Source organism: Ipomoea triloba, chromosome 12 (assembly GCF_003576645.1).
Source record: "Ipomoea triloba cultivar NCNSP0323 chromosome 12, ASM357664v1".
NCBI lineage: Eukaryota > Viridiplantae > Streptophyta > Magnoliopsida > Solanales > Convolvulaceae > Ipomoea > Ipomoea triloba.
The window spans coordinates 22,006,641-22,030,059 of NC_044927.1; the positions used below are offsets into that span (position 1 = coordinate 22,006,641).

Consider the following 23,419-nt stretch of genomic DNA (forward strand, 5'->3'; position numbering starts at 1 on the left):
CAAAAGTGACTTGCTTACGTGGAGGTTATTATATTCAAAATTAATTAATTTATTTTAATAATTTTAAATAATAAATTTAAAAAAAAATTATTCAAGATTTTTGGACAACTCTTCTTCTTTTTCTTTTTTCTTTTTTTTTTTTCCTCCCTCCTTTTCTCTTACTTCGTTCCTACAAATTTGTGAAAAAATCAATACTAATGGATTTGCTCTAATACAAATGGAACGTGGTGGCACGTGATCAAAACTCTTGAATGTTGATAAAGTGGTTTCACTTTGCCAACATTGTATTCTTCTTAAAGACAATGGATCCCTCTTAAAGACTCTACTTTGGTCTTTAGTTAGTAGTGGTTTTGCACCTTTTTTTAATGGGTGATTGACGATGTTCACTTCAATCCTCTCATTGTCTAGGGATTGGGTTGAAGAATCTCTTTACTTCAATTTATGTTTAATACTAATTGTTTAAATATTTTAATTAATTCGTATAGACGAATTTAAAGTTCTTTTAGAAATTTGTAAAATAATTTTCAAGAATTATTATAGTGTTTAATTATTTAAGAGAAATAAAGTCAATGAAAAATACTAATTATGATAAATTAAAAAAATTTATTTTAACAAAATAGATCTTTTTTTTACTCAAGACATTTTCTAAATCTCTCTCCCTCTCACACTTGGCTAAAAAATGATTATTGATCTGATACACTTATTTCAATTAAAATAAGAGAAAAGAAGGGGGTGAATTTTATAAATATTATAAACATATAAGTTTTATAAAGTTTATAATAAGAGCTAATTTCAATAATAGTCATTTAACTATTGACATTTATCAATTTTTATCCTCAACTTTAAATTTGACCATAAGTTGTCCTTGATTTTGGTCCTCTAATTAAGTATTCACTTAGTAAGCGTTAAATTTAAGGGGTGAAAATATAAAATTGGTCTTTTACTGAGATGGACAAATTTGGTTCATAAACTTCATACACTAGATCATAATTGGTGGAAATGTGAAGAACAAGTTGATGTATAAGTCAATTTTGATCAAGCTACTGATAAGTCTCTACTAGGGGTGGGCACTTCTGGATTCGGTTCGGTTTTTTTCGGTTTCGGTTTCGGTATCGGTATTTCGGTATTACAAAAAATGATACCATTCGGTTTTACAATAAAGTCCGGTTCGGTTTCAGTTTGGTATGAAACGGTTCGGTTTCGGTTCGGAATTATTTCGGTTCGGTTTAGGATGTTCAATTTTCAACATTTACTAATTTTCCAAATAACACACTGCCAAACAATACATATTCACATAATCCAAAGTCTAAAATATAAATATTACATAAAAACAAAACAATTCAAACACAAAATTAACATAGCAATCCAAATTGTAAAGTAATATCTTGTTTATCTATCATCCCCTCATCACGGATCAATATTAATTATTATTATTTAATATATATATTTAAAAAACCGAACGATTTTCGGTTCGGAACCGTTCGGTTTCTCTATATTAAGTACCGTTCGGTTCTTTCGGTTTATACCGAACCGAACTACTTCGGTACGGTTCGGTTTGATCGAACCGAAGTGCCCACCCCTAGTCTCTACTCTAAATTTGAGGTAATTATATCATTTCTTTCAACACCCTTAATTAAATATGCAAATCTGAAGAGGCGATTCTACTAACTAATTTTTACATTCTTACCCTTAAATTTAACGCATATTAAACGAATATTTCATTGGAGGACCAAATATGGAACAAAATCAATAGTCAAGAGACCAATTATGATCAAATTGAAAGTTAAGGATAAAAAGAGTGAATTCCATTTTTGGTCCTACTGTATTGGCGCGTTTTCAATTTTAGTCCGGCTTAATTATTTTTGCCACAATGAGACCACATTTATTAAACGTGTTCCACTTTTGGGAATACATACATTTCAATCAATGTTAACAGCAGTGTAAAAAGACGAAAATATCCCTGCCACAGACGACCCTTAGACGGAAAAACTAACGCTGGACCAAAAGTGGAACACGTTTAATAAATGTGATCTCAATGTGGCAAAAATAACTAATGCGGACTAAAATTGGAAATGCACCAATAACAGTAGGACAAAAAATGAAATTCACTCAAATAAAAATTTGTAAAGGTTAATAGTCAATAGACTATTTCAGTATTTCTAAAATTAACTTTTTACCGTAATTATAAAACTGACCATTTAAAAAAAAACTAAAATCATCAATCATTGATAAACCATGATGGATGGCTAACTATGATCAATCCTCACTTTTTTACAGAATGATCTTGTTATCAACAACCCTCATATCAATTGTTGATATGTCCAAATGGATAGATAATATCAATCTTCACTTTTTACTCGGTAGCTTATTCTCATATGTGAACTCACACCTAGGTATGAGTATGCGAACTCTAAAGCGCACCACACAAAGGTACAAAGTGCATTTTATGATACTTACAAGTACAACTCAAGAGTAAACTTAAGAAATTATAAAAGTACACAACACAAACTCTAAATATGCAAAATATAATCAATAATCAAAAGTGCAATACAAATCTTTTAAAAATGCACAATATAATCGTTATAAGTGCACAAATTCACATGTTCACACCTGGACATATGAGTCCATACAATGGCATTGTCCACTTTTAAATGGAGCCAACATTTTTTCCTTTCTAATAGAGTTATTTTCATCTTTTCCTTAACTCTCACCATCATCATAAACTTGCTAAAATAAATAATATTTTTAAAGAAATTTTTTATATAAATTTATGTCATTTTTTTCCAAAAAAGAAAAAAGAAATTAAATATAAAAAAAAAGGCTAAAGTGTCATTCCGCACCATGAACTATATTGGATTATTCATGCCGCACCTTGAACTTTGATAACGTCCATTTTGATACACAAACCATTAATTTTTTTTTCATCTAGCATTTTTCACAGGTTACCAGGTTACTATGATAACATGGCACAGGTAATTAGCTTATGTAGATCTTCTTTTTAAGTCAACCCAAAATTTGTAAGTAAACCCCAAAAATTAACGCCTCACGCTGCCCCTCCCTTGTGCCTTCAGCCGGACTAGTGCTCTGTAGACCAAATCACTACAGCCCCTCCACAATCCACTGCTCATCTCCTCCCTTGCAATAGCGTGCGCCGAGCCCATCGAAAACCTGCCTAGGGGTGACCGCGGTTCGTTTCGGTTCCGAACCGCTGGTTCACGGTTCCAAGATTACACAAACCAGAAAGGTTCCGGTTCCGGTTCAACATGATTTTTTTTTAGTATATATAGTTATAATATGTTTTGTTATTATAAAAAACATATTATAAATTATTATTATTATTATTATTTTGGCTACTGCCTACTTGGCAGTAGCTAAATATAATTTGTTTTATATATATTTAGCTACTGCTAGTAGCTAAATGCCTAAATATAAGAATTTTTTTTTATTTTACGGTTCCGGTACCGGTTGTTGGGCTGGAGAAGGTTTAGAAGAAAACAAAAAAAAAATCAAAAAAAAAGAAGGAAAAAAAAAATCCAAGTCAGTATAGGTTACCAATAACTTGTAGGTAACCTGTAAAAATTGCTAGATGAAAAAAAAATTAATGATTTGTGTATCGAAATAGACCTTATGAAAGTTCAAGGTGCGGCATGAATAATCCAATATAGTTCATGGTGCGGGATGACACTTTAGCCTAAAAAAAAATTATTTTCTGACTTTCAATCAAATATATAAATACAATTGTTTGACTTCCAAAAAAAATCCATAAATGATTTTTTTTAGAAAATAAATCATTTAAAAAAGTATTTTTCATTTTTTTTTTGAGTTTCTAAACTGCTTAAATGAACCTTTAAATGCTCAACAACCTCAATGACAAGTATTAAAGAAGTTTGAATTTGCTTAAATAAGATTTCTAATTTGAACTTTGTAGAGAAATAACCAATAATTGATAAGCATGTGCGTACTCTAATTATTTATGTTTGACATAGATATCTGGATGTTGAATCAAAGTAAAGTTATGATGTTTGCAAGTGTTGGCTTGTCTTCATGTTTGCAATTAGCAAAATTAATGAGTCTTAGGTCAGCTAAATGCAAAATTGGATAGTTTTTGTTCTTTATCACTTTCAAACACAATTAGAGATGAAGAGATTGGTGCATGCATATATGCTTTTTATCACTTTCAATTCCATATTTTCTATCTTCATACTTTAGTCTTTTTCTTCTTTGCTTAGATCATTGCTATGCTAGATATCACTTGAGGATAAGGGATAATTGCACTTAGACCCCTGAGGTTTCTATTGGAAATATTATGATGAATATTAGATTATTTTTTTAGAAACATCTATCTATTTTTTTTAAGCAAAACAAGGAAACTTAAAAAAAACATAGTGAAAAAGGAAACACACTCTCTCTCTCTCTGTCTATATATATATATATATATATATATATATAAACAAGGAAACTCAAAAAAAATAGTGAAAAGACTAGACAAATTAGAAAATTATCAAGTCTAGCCAAAACACACTTTGAATTTGCATGTGATAAATATGTTTTCCTTAAGCGCATGAATTTTTTTAATTTTTAATATAAATAATGTTGTTTGTACAAATTTAAATTAGTATGAACTTCATGTTATTATGAACTAAGTTCTAAATTAGTTTTACTAAGAATAGTACGTTAAACAATAAAATGGGAAAAGCTTCGTGCTCATAATATTAAGGTGAATATGGATAGTAGTTCCAAGGGGTCAGTCTGAAATGATAACACTGGGAGAAGTTCTTAGGGGCTATCAGAGAAGATAGGTATACAAGTTCCAGTCCAGAACGGGAATTGCAAGTTTGCAATGAGCTTGGTTATGTTGTTGAACTCTCAAAAATATTTATTGTGAATAATTTTTTAGTAAGGACAAAGAGATTGAGATAAATGGGGCATTGTGTAAATTTTTTGAAATGATAAAGGGTCTTAGTGTTACTATCAGAAACCTCAAGGATCCAAGTGATATTATCCCCAAAGATAGTGGCAACGTAGAGATAGGAAGAAAAACTTTTCAATCGAATTTTTTGAGTTTATTGACGCTTGAGAATTGGGACCTGTTTTTCACGATGTCTATATCACAAATCTTTATATGAAGAGGTTATACAATTGACAATGATTTTGATGTCACAAATTAAAAAGATCAATAATGATTTTAACTTTACTAGAAACAATATATTTTGATAAAATATTATGTACTTAGAAATATAAATTTGAAATAAGCGTTAAATAGATCATTGAACTATATGTGAAATTGCAATTAGACCATTCAATTCAAAAAAATTACAATTAGATTCATAAACAACACAAAATCATGTCATTAAACCAAAAATAACATGTTTACCCATTCTGTTGACATGGTAGTTAGAGTGACGCCAATAGTAGTTTTTTCCTAGTTTTTTGGATGGCATGGAGGTGTAAGATGATAATTTGGAGAAGAGGGGAGAGATAAGAAATTTAATTTACAGAAAATTTTTTGTGGGACCTAGGATGAGAGAGAAAAGGGTATAGCTCTGCATGCCTGCATGGTGACTTGGTGAGCACACATGACGATGGCCGCGCCCAGATGGCACGTGTACTGCACGCGCCCTCTATGCACGTAAATCCATTTTTTTACTTTTTTTTCCTAACAATGTTGTTTTCCTTTTTTTTTCTTTTTTTTTCTTTTCCCTCCTATCTTTTCTTTTCTAGTCATACCTACAAAAGCAACTCAAAAATTACAACAAATGGAGATGCTCTTACGTTATTAAAAACCTAATTTTTAAAATGTATTTTAAACCTCTTCATCTCCAACTTGGAGAAAAAGAGGTTTCTTCCGGAAGTTTTCGCGTGCAAATTCACATAAACACATAAAAATTAAATATGTGTTTATGTGAATTTGCACGCGAGAAATTCTGATTACTTCTCAACCACCTTAGATAAAAGGATTGAAAGAAGTTTTAAAAACATTAAATTTTTATCACTTTTTTAGATGATTGAAAAAATAGTCAAAAATTTATGATTTTCTTGTCTAAACAAGTTAAATTTAATCATGTGATCTCTCACTAACTTATAGGCGTTATAGCAACCTCACATTGAAGTTTAAGCAATGGATGGGTATTTTAAATATGCCGTCAAATTAATACATACGAATAGAAAACATATATAACTTAGTATTATTTTTTTATCAAAATAATAATAGATAATTATATTGCATACAATATTTTAATTGTAATCAAAGATTCCATTATGATACTCCCTCCGTCCCAACTTATGCGTTTGGTTCGGGAGGCTTGGCTGGAGTTATTTTTAATTCAAATTTTTATAATATTAAATTTAGTATTAATATACAAAATTTATATATTTAGAAACTACACTAAAAATACTATTAAACACAAAAAAAATTAAAAATAAGTACAAATAATAATAAAGAAAATAAACAAAGAAGAAAGAATTGGTTTGACCAATGAATAGTAAGTAGGACAGATAAAATTGGACGGAGAAAGTATTTAGGAATATATACTGATTAATTCTTCAAATTTTGAGCCCAATGAAACCTACCTCCATTATATATGTAAAATCTAGAGAAAAAGAAAAGTCTAGCTTGTATATATTATATGCCGGCCTATGTTATATTTGTGCATATGAAAGGGGCGCATGAAAGCCATGAATCATGCATATATGCATGAGAATCCGTAGCTAGCTAATTGGGGACGGAGGATTTGGATCTTTAATGGCCACTCCTTCATGCTTTATTGGAATCTTTATTGGCCACTAGCATGCCGGCCGGCCGGCCTGCCTGTGAACCAAATCTATAGTGCGCCATTTTCTATTTCCACATTGCAACTACTTGGAATCATTTCATTTTCCTATTTTCTTTCTTTCTCAATTGACATTATTCTTCTAGTTTATTTTGGATTTCTTTTTTCTCTTTTAACAAATATAATATATGATCAAATTAGTCCACCATTTTACATGAGTCCGTGTAGACACATCTGGGCCATTAAAAGATAGAGATCAATGGCTTATATTTTCTCTTCTTTTTTTTTTTCTGGTTTAGTGAAGTGCACATACAACAGTTGCACAGTTACGTAGTTGTTGTTAATTGAATTTTATAGATTGATCTCTAACTTTTAATAGCTCAGATCTATTCACACAGACTCATGGAAAATGGTGGTTATATATATATATATATATATATATATATATATATATATAGGGGGGGGGGAATTACTATTCAACTAAATTTGGTGGGCCAATTCTAACCATATGATCAAAGCGTTGTAAAATAAGAACAAATAGTGGTGGTATTTACCTTATAAAAATGTATCGTGTAGCAATTAAATTAAAAGTGCAATATTGATATATGTAATAGTGGCATCAATATGTAATAGTGTGATGCTATATTACATATCAGCGATAGCACTTGTAATTTTTGTTGATGCACTTTTAAAATCATAATTTTGAGTGCACATTTACATATCAATAGTTGTACTTATAGTTATTACACGATACACATTCACAATTCTCATGGGAAGCATGATTTTCACCATGGTTATATATATTGTCCCTCTTTTGGGATAAAAAGAAACATGGTTACTCCTTTGTAAGGCCTTCCTCAATAGTGGGGGTTTTGAGGAGTTTTTTTTTGTAAGTGTGATTAGTAAAGAAAAAATGAGAAAAAATATGGGAGGGAGAAAAAAAACAAAACAAAATTGAATTATTAAAAAAAAAAAAAGAGAGATCAGACAATATTCACGCGCCCTCTGGGCGCGCAGTGGTGCTCGCACGCGCAGTAATTCCGCTACTCATTTCCATGCGGGACCCACACTAGCCAACCAAAACCCCCTTCCTCTTGCAAGATATTCGCATTTTCTCTCTCTTCCTTCTCTCACTTCCACATCACCTCCTTTTTCTTAAAAAATGTGAAAGAACTCTTATTGGGGAAGGCCTAATTATATTGGCAAGTAATTCAGCATTTCAAATGATTGCAAAATTGTTCAACACTCATATGATTGATATTCAAATTTTTTTGCTTGTTGGGGCATAATTTAATGCTTGTAAAAGTCATAATAAAATAAGTCTTATTGTCTTAACAACGTTAAAAGTTGCAAGGTAACGGTTTCACTTCTTGCTAACTAAAACACATTATGTGATTTAGACAATGAAGCATCCGATTCAACCATTCTTTTAGTACAGTATTCAATTTCCTCGGTCTATCTTAAATTTTAAAATTCAAATTTTATCACGTAAATTGTATAAATGTTGGTATATATATTATTTTTAGATGTTGTGTCCAAGTTTTTTTGATAGATATATTAGGGTATTAGATCATTGAACATGATTGATAATTGTGTGAGGTTGTACATACATAAACAATTAACTGTAAATTTTGTAGTACACCCGCTATAATTAAAAAGACAAGAGATTGAAACAAAGCACCAAAAACATAATAATGATTTCCAATTAAGTAATCCATTACAATAATTATAAGCATCTTTGACAATATAATCTTGCAACAACTGCCCAATTCCAAACTTCATCAATTTCACTGTTTCTTTACTTGAGATCTTGAAACTAAATAATTACTAGAGTGAAGAGCAAAACAGGCTTTTTGGCATAGCTATCCACCATGCTGCCTTTAAATGTGATGTAACAATCATTACATATGTTGAAACCAATTCTAATTCTACCCCTCTTTCCACAACATTTGAGAGGTTATTACAACTCAAAAGCAGTGTTTTCTTGTCAATTAGTTTCGATATTCCCTCTTTCCACTACATAAATATTATCCGAATAGCCTGTCATAATTCTCAAATTAGTTCTCGATTACCAATTCACCCAAAATGATCCCTTGTGTAAAAACTTACTTAATTTAATTATTGGTATAAATAACAGAGGACTAAAATAGAATATAAAAATTATTCAATTATATTACAAAAATAAATATATTTTTGGGCCGAAAGGAAACAGAATCATTTGTACAAAACAATAAGTAGGCATTATTATTATTATTATTATTATTATTTGAGGTTCCCATGCCAATTAAAATAGCATGCGGATGGATGGGCAATACTATACTTTATACAATTGCTTGAAGGCCCCGCAATAAAGAGTGAGATATATAGTTTATGCTTCTAACCATTTCCTTTCTTTCCTTTTTCCCATATAACTCGCTCAACCCTTCTAAGACAAATCATGTGTCCAATTATTTATTTTGGGTATTACCCAAATTAATTTTCTTTCAGTAAGGTATCATTTTTTATTACTTTCAATAGAATATGGATTGAGATAATCATCATTTGTTTAGAGTTGAATAATAATTCAGTTACAAATTAATTTGAACTCAAATAGTTAAAATATAAAAGAACATGTTGTAATATTTGTATAAGTAGTGAAAGTAACTATTTATAAAAATATCATTGTTCATTTTTAGTAGTCAACAATTCACATTCGACCATTAGAAAGTCATGGAAAATCTTGAGTTAAGGTTCAAAATTAGGTTTTAGAACATTTTGATGATTTGAAAAAATGTCAATTCGTTATTTTTAACCACTAATCAAAAGTGATCAGTAACACTGATTAAGAAAAAAGTTGATGAAAATTTTGGAAATAGGGCCAATCAAGGCATACAACTAGTGATTGTCGACAATTTTTTCTGGTATATGACAATTTATGTACAAGATTTGTTAACAAGTTCACACAATTATGACAAGAACCTAGTAAATCTAAACACGAACAGGAACCGTTAGCCTTAATGTGTTAGAGTTTTGAAGACAAACTTGTTTTTAAACATGTTAAACGAGCTAACATGATAGACACATTTAGTTAACATGCTTTGAGTCCACGTAACATGATATGCGATGATAAATGCCATGATAACCTCTTTAAACCCGTTATACAAATGAGAGCTTTGTTTATTGACACTGTGAGAGAGAGAGAGTTACAGATAAAGAGGTTACACTGAATTACCTCTACAATAGGCTACACACTAGGAGTCTGACTCTAACAATAATATACTAAGTCTAATATTATTTACAGGACTAACAATACATATTAATATATATTTTTTGAAAATAAATCTTTATAAAAACTTTTTTTTAAAATCTACAATTAAATTATACAAAACAGTAAAATATTTCATTTATAACATATCATACTATACACAAAATGGTAAAATAACATCTAAAAATCATAACAAATACTCAATTTAATGGGTAAAGCGTGTTAAATTATTAAGACATGAAATTTAATTGGTTTTTAATTAACCTGTTGAACCTTTAATGACTCATGACACATTAATGAGCTAAATACTAACCGGTCGCTACTTTCGTGTCCATTTTTATAGTGAAAAGTGTCTTGTTTATCTACCCATTAAACATGGCCAAAAATACTAACCACCTTCAATGGGTGGTTAGAAAATCCTAAATCTCTGTCCACCTTTTAAGTGATCATAAATACTAGATGATAAAAAAATTAACAAATTTTATAACAATAACTTTATCTCCTAAATACTATATATATCCATTTTTTTTGAATTTTTCCCAAAGATATCGACAGTCAAAAACTAATCCTTCAACCTAACGGTCAGCACACTAAGTGGTATGGGATTGGTCCAAATGGTCCCCTCCATTCACATGGGAGGGGATCAAACCCCCACCTCATATTTGGACGAGGACGAGGTGCTGAGCTACCATGTTGGTTCCTATATACTATATATTGAACTGGTGAGTCAAGCTTGTGCGGACAAAAACTTTTCAAATCAATTTGTGTGATGGTGATCATAGTTTCCATTCTTGTTTTTTGTTTTTTTGTCCCCAATATACATACGTACGCCTGTAGATTCTTAACATTTGTACGTAAAATTTCCTATATTTTCATAGTTATGTACCAATTTCAGCGCTCCCAAATCTTCCAAAAACCTTTTTAAGTTTAAAGCAATAACCAACCTTCGGCGGACCAGACCTAATTAACATTAACATCTTTACCATACCAAAAATAAAAGTAAAAATCATCTCTCTGTCTCTCTGTCCCCCATCCCTCCAATCTCTCTCTCTCTCTCTCTATATATATATGTCTGAATATATATATATATTATGCATACACTGATATGAACACAATCACATACAGGGGAGATAAAGAAGAATGATTCTGGAAGTGGGTCTCAATGAAGTCTCCCATTTGTTGAATGCTTCTTGAAGAAAAAATTATTCTCATATAAAAAATTTGCAGAACTTCATCAGCTTCTCTTTTCTGGGTATGTATACACTATTTCAAGAGTTAATCAAGTTTTTTTTTTTTTTTTTTACATTTTAATTTAATGGTTTTTTTTCCTATTAGTTCATGGATTTTTAAGGTAAATGTTCTTGAGCTTTCATGCACATATTTTCATGTATTGTAACTTTAGTAATCACCCAAGTGTTTTGTCTACTAGGATGTTTAAGAAAGTCATTCTATGATCAAGTTCCATGTTTGGATTGGGTTTCAGGCCAATTTTTCTTGTTGGGTTGGGCGCCTCTGCCTTTCACTTTTTGAATTCTGAGGCATTTCATTCTTTTGAATTCTTTTCTCTTCTCTCTTTTTTTTTTTTAAAGAATATTTTGAACTTTCTTTTTGAACTCCATGTTTTATAGATTTGTTTATCACAGGGTTCAACAGGTCCAGATTAGAGTTTTTTTAGTTAAGAATAGTTATATGTTAATAAAAACATGATAGTATATATAGTGTTGATGAAGATTTGCACGGTAGCTCAGTTGGTTCCTGGGTAGTAGATTGCGGGCAAGGACGCAATATCGAGCCTTACAACAGTAGTGTGAGAGTTTTGTCCTCCCATCTAATCAGCCGTTGAGTCACTGTGATTTACGAAGATTTTGATCAATAGATCTTATAGGCAAATAGAATCTATAAAGTTGATCCGGATTATGTGCTAGTTACAGTGTATAAACTAATGAAAAATATTTAACATTCAACAGTACTAAAGGTGGGAGTGGTCAAAAGCAGTTGAAAAAAACACACCCAAAAACATGTGCTAATCATTGTACTATAATCTTAATCTAAATCTGGTGTAAATGTCCATTAATTAGTTGTTTTTATGTATGTGTGTTTTTTTTAAAAAAAGATTCATTCCAGACTCAAACATGTGATTAAGTTGTTGATTGTAGGCAATCATTTATCCACTTCCATATTGAAATAGATCTTGGGGTTCTTTCATGTTTCCAGGAGACAATAAAAAAAATAATGTTGAGAAGCAGTATTATGTATTTATGTCACATGTGTTTGGGACATTACAGAAGTTTTTCTTGCTAACTAACATGTAAGGTTGTCTGTCTGAGTGTGCATTTGAACTAATGGGAAGGTGATTTCAGATTGGTATATGCTTATCCATTCCCCGCAAGCTTTGGAGGCCGGGAGAAATGGAGGGCGCTAGAAGCCACGTTAGTGATCAGTACTCAAAGATCAAGAAAGGTTCTTGGTTCGACCAGTTCTGCTATGGCTCCAATCCTTGGATGGCTAGATATGTTTATGGCTTAATGTTTCTTGTCGCGAATTTGCTAGCGTGGGCTGTTCGTGACTATGGCTCTAGTGTTTTGAAAGAAATGAAGAGTAAGTGTGGTTCTGTGTTCTTGAAATTCGTTCTTTTTTTGTGGGTTGTTGCGAGAAAATGCGGTTCTGATGCAGTTTATGTGGCTGCAGGGCTAAAAGAGTGTAACGGTGGAGAAGACTGTTTAGGCGCAGAAGGAGTTCTGAGAGTGAGCTTGGGCTGTTCTGTATCCTTTTTTATCTAGAATCGTACTCTCGATGATATATGAATCTTGAAAGTGTGATTTCGAAAAGTTTAGTGGTTTTTGAGTGGCATTTTAAATGCTCTATGGTTGTCGAGAAATTATGCAGAGTTAAAACTTGACAGTTTCTTCTCCAGATGTTCTATTTGGCGATGTTTCTATCGACAGCAGGCACTTCAAAGTTGAATGATAGTCGAGAAAAGTGGCACTCTGGGTGGTGGTCTTCGAAGATCCTGATGATGATTGCGTTAATTTTATTGCCATTTCTTCTTCCTACCGAGATCATTTCAATCTACGGTTAGTCTAAATCAGCACCAACAGTTTCTGTAGTTTTCCTTTACGTGGAAAAATAACTTATTTTCTTGATGTTTCTGCCTTCTCAACAGGCCAAGTTGCACATTTTGGAGCTGGGTATGGCCAATAAATCCTATATTGTTTCTTTCTTCATCGTGCAAAGTCGATTCAGGTTATGATAAACGACGAAAAATTATCTGTTTTGCAGGGTGTTTTTACTGATTCAGCTGGTTAGCATAATCTGTTTCATCACATGGCTAAACGATTGGTGCCACTCTGAGAAATTTGCTGCTAGATGGTAAGAAAAGGCCTTCGTTGATGAACTGTACTGTACTAAAATCTCCATTCACGGGTTTTTAACGAGAAATAAAGTTTACTGCAGCCACATTCATGTGATGTTGCTGGCAACAACCGCGTATATTTTGTGTATACTCGGGATCATCTTGATGTACATTTGGTATACGCCACAAACGTCTTGCCTGCTCAACATCTTCTTCATCTCTTGGACGCTCGTTCTCCTCCAGATCATGACCAGTGTTTCTCTCCATCCTCGAGTAAGTCCGAGGGGTGTTTGTTGAACATATAAAAACTTTAAAACTTTTAGTTGAGACAGAGCGCATCCTTCAGTCGTGTTAGCCTTCGTTTATCCTTTAACGCTTTCTTAGCTGAGTTAATTCACGCAAACCATATGCAATCTGATGTGAAAACAGGTGAATGCTGGCTTTCTGACCCCCGGTTTCATGGGACTTTATGTTGTGTTCCTCTGCTGGTCTGCCATCAGAAGGTGAGATTTCAGATATGTACGTGGGACCGTTTACTAACCGGAGAATTTCTCAAGTTTTCTGAAAAACTGGAGAATTAGATAATAGAAAACAGAAAACATGTTTACTGGCACAATTTTCCATTTTGAAAATTTAAAACATTTTCTAGTTTTCAGAACTTTTAAAAACTGTTTTCTAAATGGAAACCAGGAGTATTTTCATGTTCTCGTTTTCTTGAAAAAGCTATGGACTAATGTTTTCAAATCTCTAGCCTCTGGGATTTACCATTAGTAATATCTCAAATGGATTAATAATTTCTCGATTTTTTTACTAAGAATTTCTTGATTTATCCGCATTGTATATATGTGTGATGCTTCTAACAGCTGCATCTGTGTTTGCAGTGAGCCACCAGAAGCAAAATGCATACGAAAGTCGGGAGCTGCAACGTCTAAAGGAGATGTGTTCACCATCATAGTAATTTTTCAACCATAAGAGCTTCTTAACATTATTAAGTAAAAAATCTGATCTGAAACTGTTGATATAATTTCTTTCTGACAAGATTTGCTCTCCTGTCTCTACAGAGCTTTGCTGTGGCAGTTCTTGCAATCGTGATCGCGACATTTTCAACGGGCATTGATTCAAAATGCTTTCAGGTTTGCCTCTGTCACATCTTTCTTGGTTTCTTTAGAATTGGACTTTGTCTGAACAGCAGAAAGGTGCAGTTCAGGAAGGACGATGAGGAACGGGAAGAGGATGTTCCGTATGGATATGGATTCTTTCACTTTGTTTTCGCAACGGGAGGGATGTATTTCGCAATGCTACTAATCGGCTGGAATACCAACCACTCCATGAAAAAGTAGGCCTTCTTAACCTGTTCCATTTTCCAGATTAATGAATGCACATACAATGGAATAGTCAGCAATGAAAGTTATGCAGGTTTACTATTGATATTGGGTGGACAAGTACTTGGGTGAGGATTGTGAATGAGTGGGTGGCTACTTGTGTTTATGGTAAGTGCTATCGAGCATAATATATATAAATAATAAACGGTCTTAAGCTTTCGACTTTAGGCTTTAGGCTTTTTTATTTCGGCCAATGTGGCCTGACCACGTTGGGCTGACCCGACCTTGGGTCCAACCATCTTGGGTAGTCCCCCAAGGGCCCTCGACCTGGGTTGGATTACCTCACCTTGGGTCAGATCTTCTCCTTCATTCGAGGCTGTTCACCCCCCTCCCCCCCTCCGGGTTGGACCATTCAGTGGCTTGGTTTAGTGCCCGCAAAGGCATCTAGTTCTTGAGTGGTAGATTATGGGTAAGGACACAAGATTTATCTTTGGCAACCTACAATGTGGGAGTTACATCAAATGTAGTAAGTTTCTTATGGGCACTAGATACTACTGGTCCTCAGACACTCGGGGCCAGGGAATTTCGCCTTTGTGTGCAAGTTTAAACTTTTAGTTGAGACAAAATACATCTTTGAAGCAGTCATTTTCATGCTAATCAAAGTTGGCATTTTTGCAGTATGGATGCTTATAGCACCAATCATATGGAAAGCGACGCAGGCGGGTGATGATTTGCCAGTGTGATTGGTTTTCGAGATCGTTACATAAACAAACGACACGATTCAAGATTATTTTTGCAACAGACAATTGTGTTGCAGAAGGCCAGAAGTGATCTAATTCATTTGATTTTTTGGAGAGAATCTTGAAGCTCTTGGATATGACCAAATTCTTTATCCTGTAGCCTGCGAATACATCTTGATACCTGTAAATGCGCCACAGAAACGACATAACAGACTGACTCATTATGCCATGTTCTTTCTTACACTAAAGCTAGGGAAAAAAAAAGGTTAAAAATCAATTTATCAGATTACTTATTTGATTCTTGTAACATTTAGCAATTCATTAGGTCTGATTCTGTGATGTACTTGAATGGATGTAAGAAGCATTTTTTGAGATGATAATATACTGTCTAGGAATAAATTATAGGGAGCTTTTATGACGCTACTATTTCAAAGCATTCCATTGAAAAATCTCTGAATAAATAGAAACAAAATATTTAGATTATTCTGGTTGAAAATCAACCCCTAAACATCATGTCAAAGATGTCTCAAAAAGAGTGTAAGTAAAGATTTACAAGTTATTACCCATAACTCTTATATACACTCTTAGGTAGTGAGCTAGTGACTTTCCCTTCTTACCCAAAAAAAATCTTCAGATTTGCCATTTTGACAAGACCATCAGGCATTTCTGCCTTGTTAGGAACATAATTCATTATAGGGAAAATCGCACTTTTGGTCCCCCAATTGTTGCCCGATCTGCAATGTTGTCCCCCATTGTCAATTTTAGTTAATTGGGTCCCTAATAGTCTTAAACCTTAGTCAATGTAGTCCTCCGGTCAGATTTCTCACTAACTAGTGTTAAAACCATGGGCAATTTGGTAAATTCACAACACCACTCAATTTTACCCTAATTTCCTCCTTCCTCCTGTATTGCTTTTTAGATTTGTCACTCACGCCGGAATCTATGGTGACGGCATTGCCGCTGTGGTTGCTAGCGATCGACGAACTGGGTGATTAAAGTGGAACTTGATAGTTTATACCTGCCAGTGACATGTTGATGATTCTGTCTAACTACTGGCTTTCATACAACTGCAAAGATTACATATATCAAATTGAATATCAAAATTTACCAACAAAACCAACAAGTTCCCATTATATCAATTAAATATATATTGTCATCATATGTGTCCAAGAGGTTTGCTATGACTTCAGTGAAGAATTTACAGATTACAATTTGTTTCCAGTAATGTGCTAAATTCAATGGTGAATACTAGTCTTCTAACCTAAAGCAGAACCCAAGGGCCAGATATATTCAATCCAAAACCAGAAATTTCACAGCAAAAATTCGCAGGGATGCAATTGAATGCCATAGAAAAATCAAAGCTAATGTAAGCGTAGCACATAATACAAAGTCCTTACCTCCATTGAAGAATGAAATTATGGAACAGAGATTTAACAGCATGGATAATAGCTCATTCAACGCCCAGGAGTCCGGAACGACGTCATCAATGCTCTTCTTATTCCCAACTTCATTGCGAATCTCACCCTTCTTCAAACAGATTTTTCTTTATATGGATTGAACCCAGGTCCAAAAATCAATTCCCTTAAAGTAGTAGCTTTACTGTTCTCTTTCTTCCAATTATCCAGAACCAAGTCATTGAATCGAGAAGGCAATGCATGTACCCGTCCTTGAGAAGTCGTCACCAGCGGCGGCCGCGCATTAATAACCTCCTGCACTATATTGGAGCTCTCTTTTTTCTTCGATTTCGCCTCCTCGTCCTGACAAATATGAGACCTCAGTGCACCACAACGCCGCAGCAGCACTGCCCTTGCCTCTGCTGGTCATAATTCGCTGTAGACCATACCCACTGAACGGATCGTGGAATTACACCGGCGGCGACTTCTCCGAGCAGATGCAGCTGGTAATATCCCCATTGTCTTCTCCGCCAGAGTCGCCAAGGAGGAAATTGGGGTAAAATTGAGTGGAGTTGCGAATTTACCAAATTGCCCATGGTTTTAACCCTAGTTAGTGAGAAATCTGACCGGAGGACGAAATTGACTAAGGTTTAAAACTATTAAGGACCCAATTAACTAAAATTAACAATGGGGGACAACATTGCAGATCGGGTAACAATTGGGGGACCAAAAGTGCGATTTTCCCTCCATTATATGAAGATCAGATTCATAGAACAAAAGAATGTGAATCTCATTATTTCCTTAGTACTAGAAAGTAGCAAGTACGAGCTGTAGTCAATAGACCAGTTCCTCTCATACAATTTGGTCACTCACAGAGACTCACTACTATAGAAACAAAGAGAATAAATCAATGCGAAATTACCAATCATCAAACGAAATGATACTACACATCTTAGGCATGGTGGGAAAAACTCTACGATGAAAAATGACTTCTAAAATCACATACTCCTGGTAGCTAATCGTAGCTGCCTCTCTGACAACATTGCTGATGAGACAAAGATAGAGCATGGCGGTTGGAAATGCGATCATGCTCAAGAATGGCCCAATTGTATAATAACTATACTCTATATTAAGAGTCACCCAAATAGCTCCCATGGCAAGCAACAAGATGATGCTACTGCTAAATTCACCTGAAACGAGTTTCTTCAACCAGCATAAGAGAAGGTATTCTGAGCAGTTGGTGCTGAATCTAATCCACCCAGCTGCAGATTTGTGCTTATAGCTCCAAAAGCAGCCCCATCAAGGCCAAACCCTGCTAGGCCATGTGGTCTGCAAGCATTCCAAATAACAATATGAATTTTATGTCATGCAGAGGAGTTCCTAAATTATTTAACAATAGAAAATAAAATAGAGGTTCCAAAAAAATAAATTACAATTTGGGTACATCAGATTTTCCATCCAAATGATCATGTTTTACTGGATTTCAACCCAGCACTCCTCCATGAGATGAAAGTCACTTCAGGTCTTCTAGGGGAGTGTGGAGTTGGACCAGTATAAAGAAAGGTAGACAGATGTTCCACTTGTCATAACAAACTTACTTTTGTGGCATGCTACCCGCTACTTGTTGCCCCATATACGAGTCTGGGATATAAAAATCACATTAGTGTACCCCAAGTATAAAGAAATGAATCCAGACCAAAGAAGAAAAATACTACTTGAAGGGAGTGCATAAGATGGTGCTTGTTGAGGCATTGCAAATGGATGAGGTGCCACTGTCCCAAGGCTGGATGGCTGCTGCAAGCCTGTTGAAACTTCAATGTTTGGTAATGCACCTTGTACTGATGCCATTGATGGAAACTGCATCCAAAAATTCAGTGTAAAGAGACCATAAAATGTAGTTAGCCAATCCATTTGTATCAACCCCTCTTCCTTTATTGTGGTACATCAAAGGAGATAGGGAATTTCAGCTCCTGACAGCTTAGGTGATTAAATGTTAAGCAAGGGGTCATCAGCACTATATAGTTTGTTTCATATTAACATTCTGTGGGACTGACCGGCTGAGCAGTGAGATTTCATCAACTAGGTAGCTTAACTTGATGCATCAAATGAAGTAGATCAGGAGGAAAAAGTTTCAGGGAATTCAAATTTCACACCGGAAAAGGAAATAAGATCAAATGTGCAGTTATGTTCATCTGCCAAATCCATTTTCATTAAAGAGATTACTTTCTGCAACCATAAATTGCAATCAATTATCAAATTTACATAGTTCTATAAGTTTGTGAATGGGCATGACAACAACAAAGAAATACATTTTTGTCCCCCATTCTTTCTACAGTACTCCACTTTAATTTTATCAAATATCAGTTTGGTTTTTCTTTTGTTTTTTTTTTTTTTTCTTTTTGGGCAATTCCAAGAGGATGACAGGAGGATTCTCTAATCTCTATTAGTATAATGCATTAGAAATATGATTAAGCATAACGAGCAGATGCAAACAAAGCATTCAAATTTAATAAACTTCTATCCACATACCGTTGAAGCCTGCAAAGGAGACAAATCATCAGGGGTGTCAAAAGGATTTGACGACTTTATTGGTGGTGCAAAAGTAGTAGGCTGAAAAAAAGTAACACATCTTAGCAATTTCTGGTGCAGGTACTCATGTAACTAAGAGATGGCTCAGTTGAAAACGAGTAGTGTTATTCATAGATACCGCTGGGATGTTGTATTGCATGGTTAGTCCTGTTCCGTGAGGTGGAGCAGCATACCAGCCTGGAATTGGTGCATGTGTGGGTAAGTAAGTTGCAGAGAACAGATCCTGCAGAAAATTGATATCATAGCATTAAATGCAAATAATACTATACAACCTTCTTTTGGTACAAGAGGTGAGACATGATGGAAGCAATAATGAAGAGCTGACCTCAGGAAGTGCTGTTCTTTCAGTAGATTTAACTTCCACAGAAGAGGAGATTCCTGCAACTCCAGGAGTGGGTTCAAAAGCAGTTGTTACAGTCTGAGGAACTTGAGTAGTGGCTGCATTCTGAAGCCCTTGTGTACTCGAGGCAGCCAAAGGATTCCAAGGCTGCCAAAAGAAGATAAATGAAAGAGGATCTGGATATGGCATATTTAGGAGGAATTCTGCGATATACTAATGCTACTACTAAAGACGAGCTGCATTAGTATACCTGATTGCTTGAAGGCCCACCAGCAACTGGAGCTGAATGATGAAGAATAGATTGGCCAACTGGCCCAACTGTAGGTTGGAAAAGATCAGGATGCTGAGGTTGCATGTTTGACCATTGCCCTCCAGCATGTGATGTTGGTCCAGTAGCTGGAGCTGGAGTGCCATCAGGGGAAAATGCTGTTGAGTTGCCCAGAGCTGCAGCTACAGGCGCAATACTACCAAAGGATGGAGTCCCTCCCAAATGACTAGAGATGGGTGCAGGAGTCACCAAGTCTGAAAGAACATCTAGCGGATTGGTGTTTGAGGGAGATACTCTCATCTGCAGTGAGTCAAAATTTGCCCAGTTGTCAGCGCCAGATAATATCGGCAGTGAAACTGTGGCTGTTGTTGATTGTTGTGTTTGGGGTGCTGCAGCAGTCGATACAGGTTCAGGAACGGCATCAAAATCAATTAATGACATTTCTGTCTTAATTTCAGTAGGGTTGCCATTGGAGGATGCCAAGCTACTGGAGGATGCAGTCCTCTGCAGAGAATACATTAATTGTATGAGTTCTGCAGAACAAATGTGATATCCCAAAAAGGAATAGAAGAATTTAATTAGATACACAATTTTACTGAACAAACTGGTAAGGAGAATAGCAGTGCTGGCTAGGGGAATATTTTTCAATCAGAGACCTAGGACCGGAGCTCCTATCATCAAACACGATGAATAAACTATAAATCTCCACTGGTCATTTATCAATTTTTTTAGTTTGTTTTCTTGATTACAGTCACTGCAAAAGGTCAAATCTACTTATCTGTTTGTTGTGAAAAATAGATTGGTTTCACCATAAACATAGGGAGATCCACACCTGAGTCTGTACAGAAACATTAGTAGACCTTCCACCATTTTCTTTTGGTGGTTCAATGACTGGAAGGGGAGCAACATTCTCTCCTAGAATATCTCGGACAGGCCGAACCATTGGAGGACTGGATGAGTTCAAATCTCTTTGACGATCAGGTGACTTGCTTTCAAATGTAGAACTCCCATCAGAACTTTGGTATTCCTCAGATCTCCTTCCATTCCCAAATCTATCCTCCCGTCGCCAGTCATTGATTACTTCAGCACGGGCAGGACTTCTCTTGTAATCATTGTAACGCTGATTCTCTTGATCATATCCAGGACTTCTTCCACCAGGAATAGGTTTGTCATTATAGCGATCTTCATAAGGTGGGCTTCTAGAGCCACCCCTGTAAGTGTCCACCCTCCTGTTTTCATTTAGGTCCTCAGTTTCACTCTGTATAGTCACCAAATGTAATGGGATTCATATTTTTGAGAAAATTGAAATAAATAAACATGTAAGATTCATACATTAAAAATTTACGTAATTAACTAGTAAAACTTATAAATCAATATTGTGAGGATGGAAAGCAAAATTATAAAGAGGTCACCTTTCCTCTTGGGGGCTTCTCAGATCTCCTCTCACCACTATATCTTCTATCCACATAAACATGCTTAATAAAATTACGAAGCCTCTCTACATTACTGAAAGCAAACCCATTTCAGAGCCACCATTCTATAGTTGACATCAATAATGTACAAATTTACAAATATTAACCTGCCATCAGGGAAAGAATTATTCTGTGGATCCCATTCTTTTAGATAAATTTCCTTTGCACTCTGTGAATATGAAAAAATTAAAAAGACAATTTTTATGAGGAAATCACCATTAAACCAGAAAGTAGATCCTCTATGACAAAAAGAAGAGCATACCGCATTTCCACCTCCTTGTAAAGCACTAACTTCTTGTGAAGTAAACTTAGCCATGGATATTGACTTCACTCTGTGTGTAAACTCCCGACTGCAAGCATTTGAAATTTTCAAGTTACCAGAAATATAAAGTACTAGAGGTTAAACAACATATCAAGAGTGCAAGGGTGAAATGAAACTTTCTAGTACAAGGCCTCAAATGAATAAGACAAGTAGATAACACTTTTAAGGATAAACTGAACTTACTGTATCCCACTGCAGGTTGTGCAAACAAATGTCCAAAAATTAATGCACACATATTGAGGCCCCTGCAAGGAGTAACAATTCAAATTATAGGAGTACACAAAATGTCACTGTTACAAAGTTAAGGAGAACAGATCAATGGAATGCTAGCAGGGAAGAGCTAGCTAGTTTGGTTTTCACTTTCATCCAAAAAGAAAACTAAGTTCAATTTTACTACCTAACCACAACTAAAGTTAATGCAGCTCTTTTTCTCTTTATTCCTGAGTTAATCACTTTTATCCATAGCATTTGAGTTGTACTATAGCAATCATATCCATCATTTCACAGGAAGTACAGCAACAGAATTCATCAAAAGCAATGAAGGAAAAAAAAACTAAGATATTAATACAACTCACTGAAAACCCACAATGACATTACCACATCAGTATCAAAAATTCAAAATACCGACATTACAATTTTATTTTCCCAAAGAAGTTCATTTCTACACAAATATACTCACAGCAGAGTCAATCGCCCAAGACTAGACTCAATTCTACAGAACACCCAACAGAAACATTAAATTCAAATATCAGCTTGCAAAAATATGTAAAATGTCAACTCAACAGCAAAATCGACAAATTCAAACAAACTGAATAGTTTCAAATCCATAAACTCACAACCAACAAAAGAGCAACAACTAAGACTCAAAGCCAATAAACATACCAAGCTATTACAGTTGATGCACCTCCGGTTCTCAGGCAGCTTAAGCAAACCTCGTATCGCCCGCTCATTCCTCTCGTCGTCTTTGAGTCGACCCGCCATTTCAACCCCCCGAGTTCACTGCACACCAGAAGACAAAATGTAACGTCGATCAACGAAGCAGAATTTCTCGCCAAAATCCTAAACAACACTCCAAAAATCAAAACTCAAACAGTCACCAGATCTAAAACCACGCGAACATCAAAAGTTGACCAGCGCCATGCGCCAACACTAAAACAGAACAGCAATTCAAGCACTCGCGCAGGCATGCGTATACAAACGGATACGTATACATACATAAACACATTAACACTTACCTGATCGATGGAGCAGTACGAGAGAGGTTTCGAGATCTTTGGTTACGGAGATGACGGTTTCCGTACAGCTCAGAATGCGTTATTCGTGTAAAAGAAATGAACAGAGAGAGAGAGAGAAATAGAGAGGTTGCGGACAGAGAGGCGAAGAGGGAGGCGAGAGAATCTACAGTTGGATTTTGACGGTCTTGGAGTTGGACTTCGCCGGACCAGAGTGGTAAGAGTCGGTCCGTATATTGACAGAAATGCCCTTCACTGCATTTTTGTATTTTAGTCATAATTAGCACTAATTAAGGATTACCAATTTACCATCCAACTCAAGCTCACAAGTTTTATTCTCGATCAAGCTCATTGCACAAAAAAAAATGTTAGTA

At 34.8% G+C, this 23,419-nt stretch overlaps 2 protein-coding genes across 3 annotated transcripts; one reads left to right on the forward strand and one right to left on the reverse strand.

Moving 5' to 3' along the window:
* Window positions 1-11,022: 11,022 nt before the first annotated feature.
* LOC116000292 (probable serine incorporator) lies at window positions 11,023-15,854 on the forward strand. The gene is made up of 13 exons (XM_031240361.1): window positions 11,023-11,266; window positions 12,375-12,612; window positions 12,703-12,776; window positions 12,929-13,088; window positions 13,178-13,202; window positions 13,294-13,383; window positions 13,468-13,639; window positions 13,796-13,869; window positions 14,248-14,320; window positions 14,428-14,499; window positions 14,569-14,702; window positions 14,783-14,856; window positions 15,367-15,854. Exons 2-13 carry the CDS (start codon window positions 12,423-12,425, stop codon window positions 15,429-15,431), a joined length of 1,203 nt encoding a protein of 400 aa, XP_031096221.1. The 5' UTR covers window positions 11,023-11,266; window positions 12,375-12,422; the 3' UTR covers window positions 15,432-15,854.
* A 1,737-nt stretch (window positions 15,855-17,591) lies between these two features.
* On the reverse strand, window positions 17,592-23,238 carry LOC116000273 (probable ADP-ribosylation factor GTPase-activating protein AGD14). 2 transcript variants are annotated; one of them, XM_031240329.1, is made up of 14 exons: window positions 23,049-23,238; window positions 22,696-22,812; window positions 21,997-22,058; window positions 21,754-21,841; window positions 21,599-21,660; window positions 21,432-21,525; window positions 20,852-21,277; window positions 20,002-20,523; window positions 19,737-19,898; window positions 19,530-19,634; window positions 19,352-19,432; window positions 18,538-18,679; window positions 18,421-18,463; window positions 17,592-18,151 (listed from the first exon to the last, which is right to left on the reverse strand). In XM_031240329.1, the coding sequence occupies exons 2-14, from the start codon at window positions 22,792-22,794 to the stop codon at window positions 18,028-18,030; spliced, it is 2,010 nt and encodes a 669-aa protein (XP_031096189.1). In that variant the 5' UTR covers window positions 22,795-22,812; window positions 23,049-23,238; the 3' UTR covers window positions 17,592-18,027. The 2 variants fall into 2 exon arrangements, with proteins under 2 accessions (XP_031096189.1, XP_031096190.1); XM_031240330.1 differs by lacking the exon at window positions 23,049-23,238 and having other exon boundaries at window positions 22,718-22,812.
* Between the last annotated feature and the right edge of the window lie 181 nt (window positions 23,239-23,419).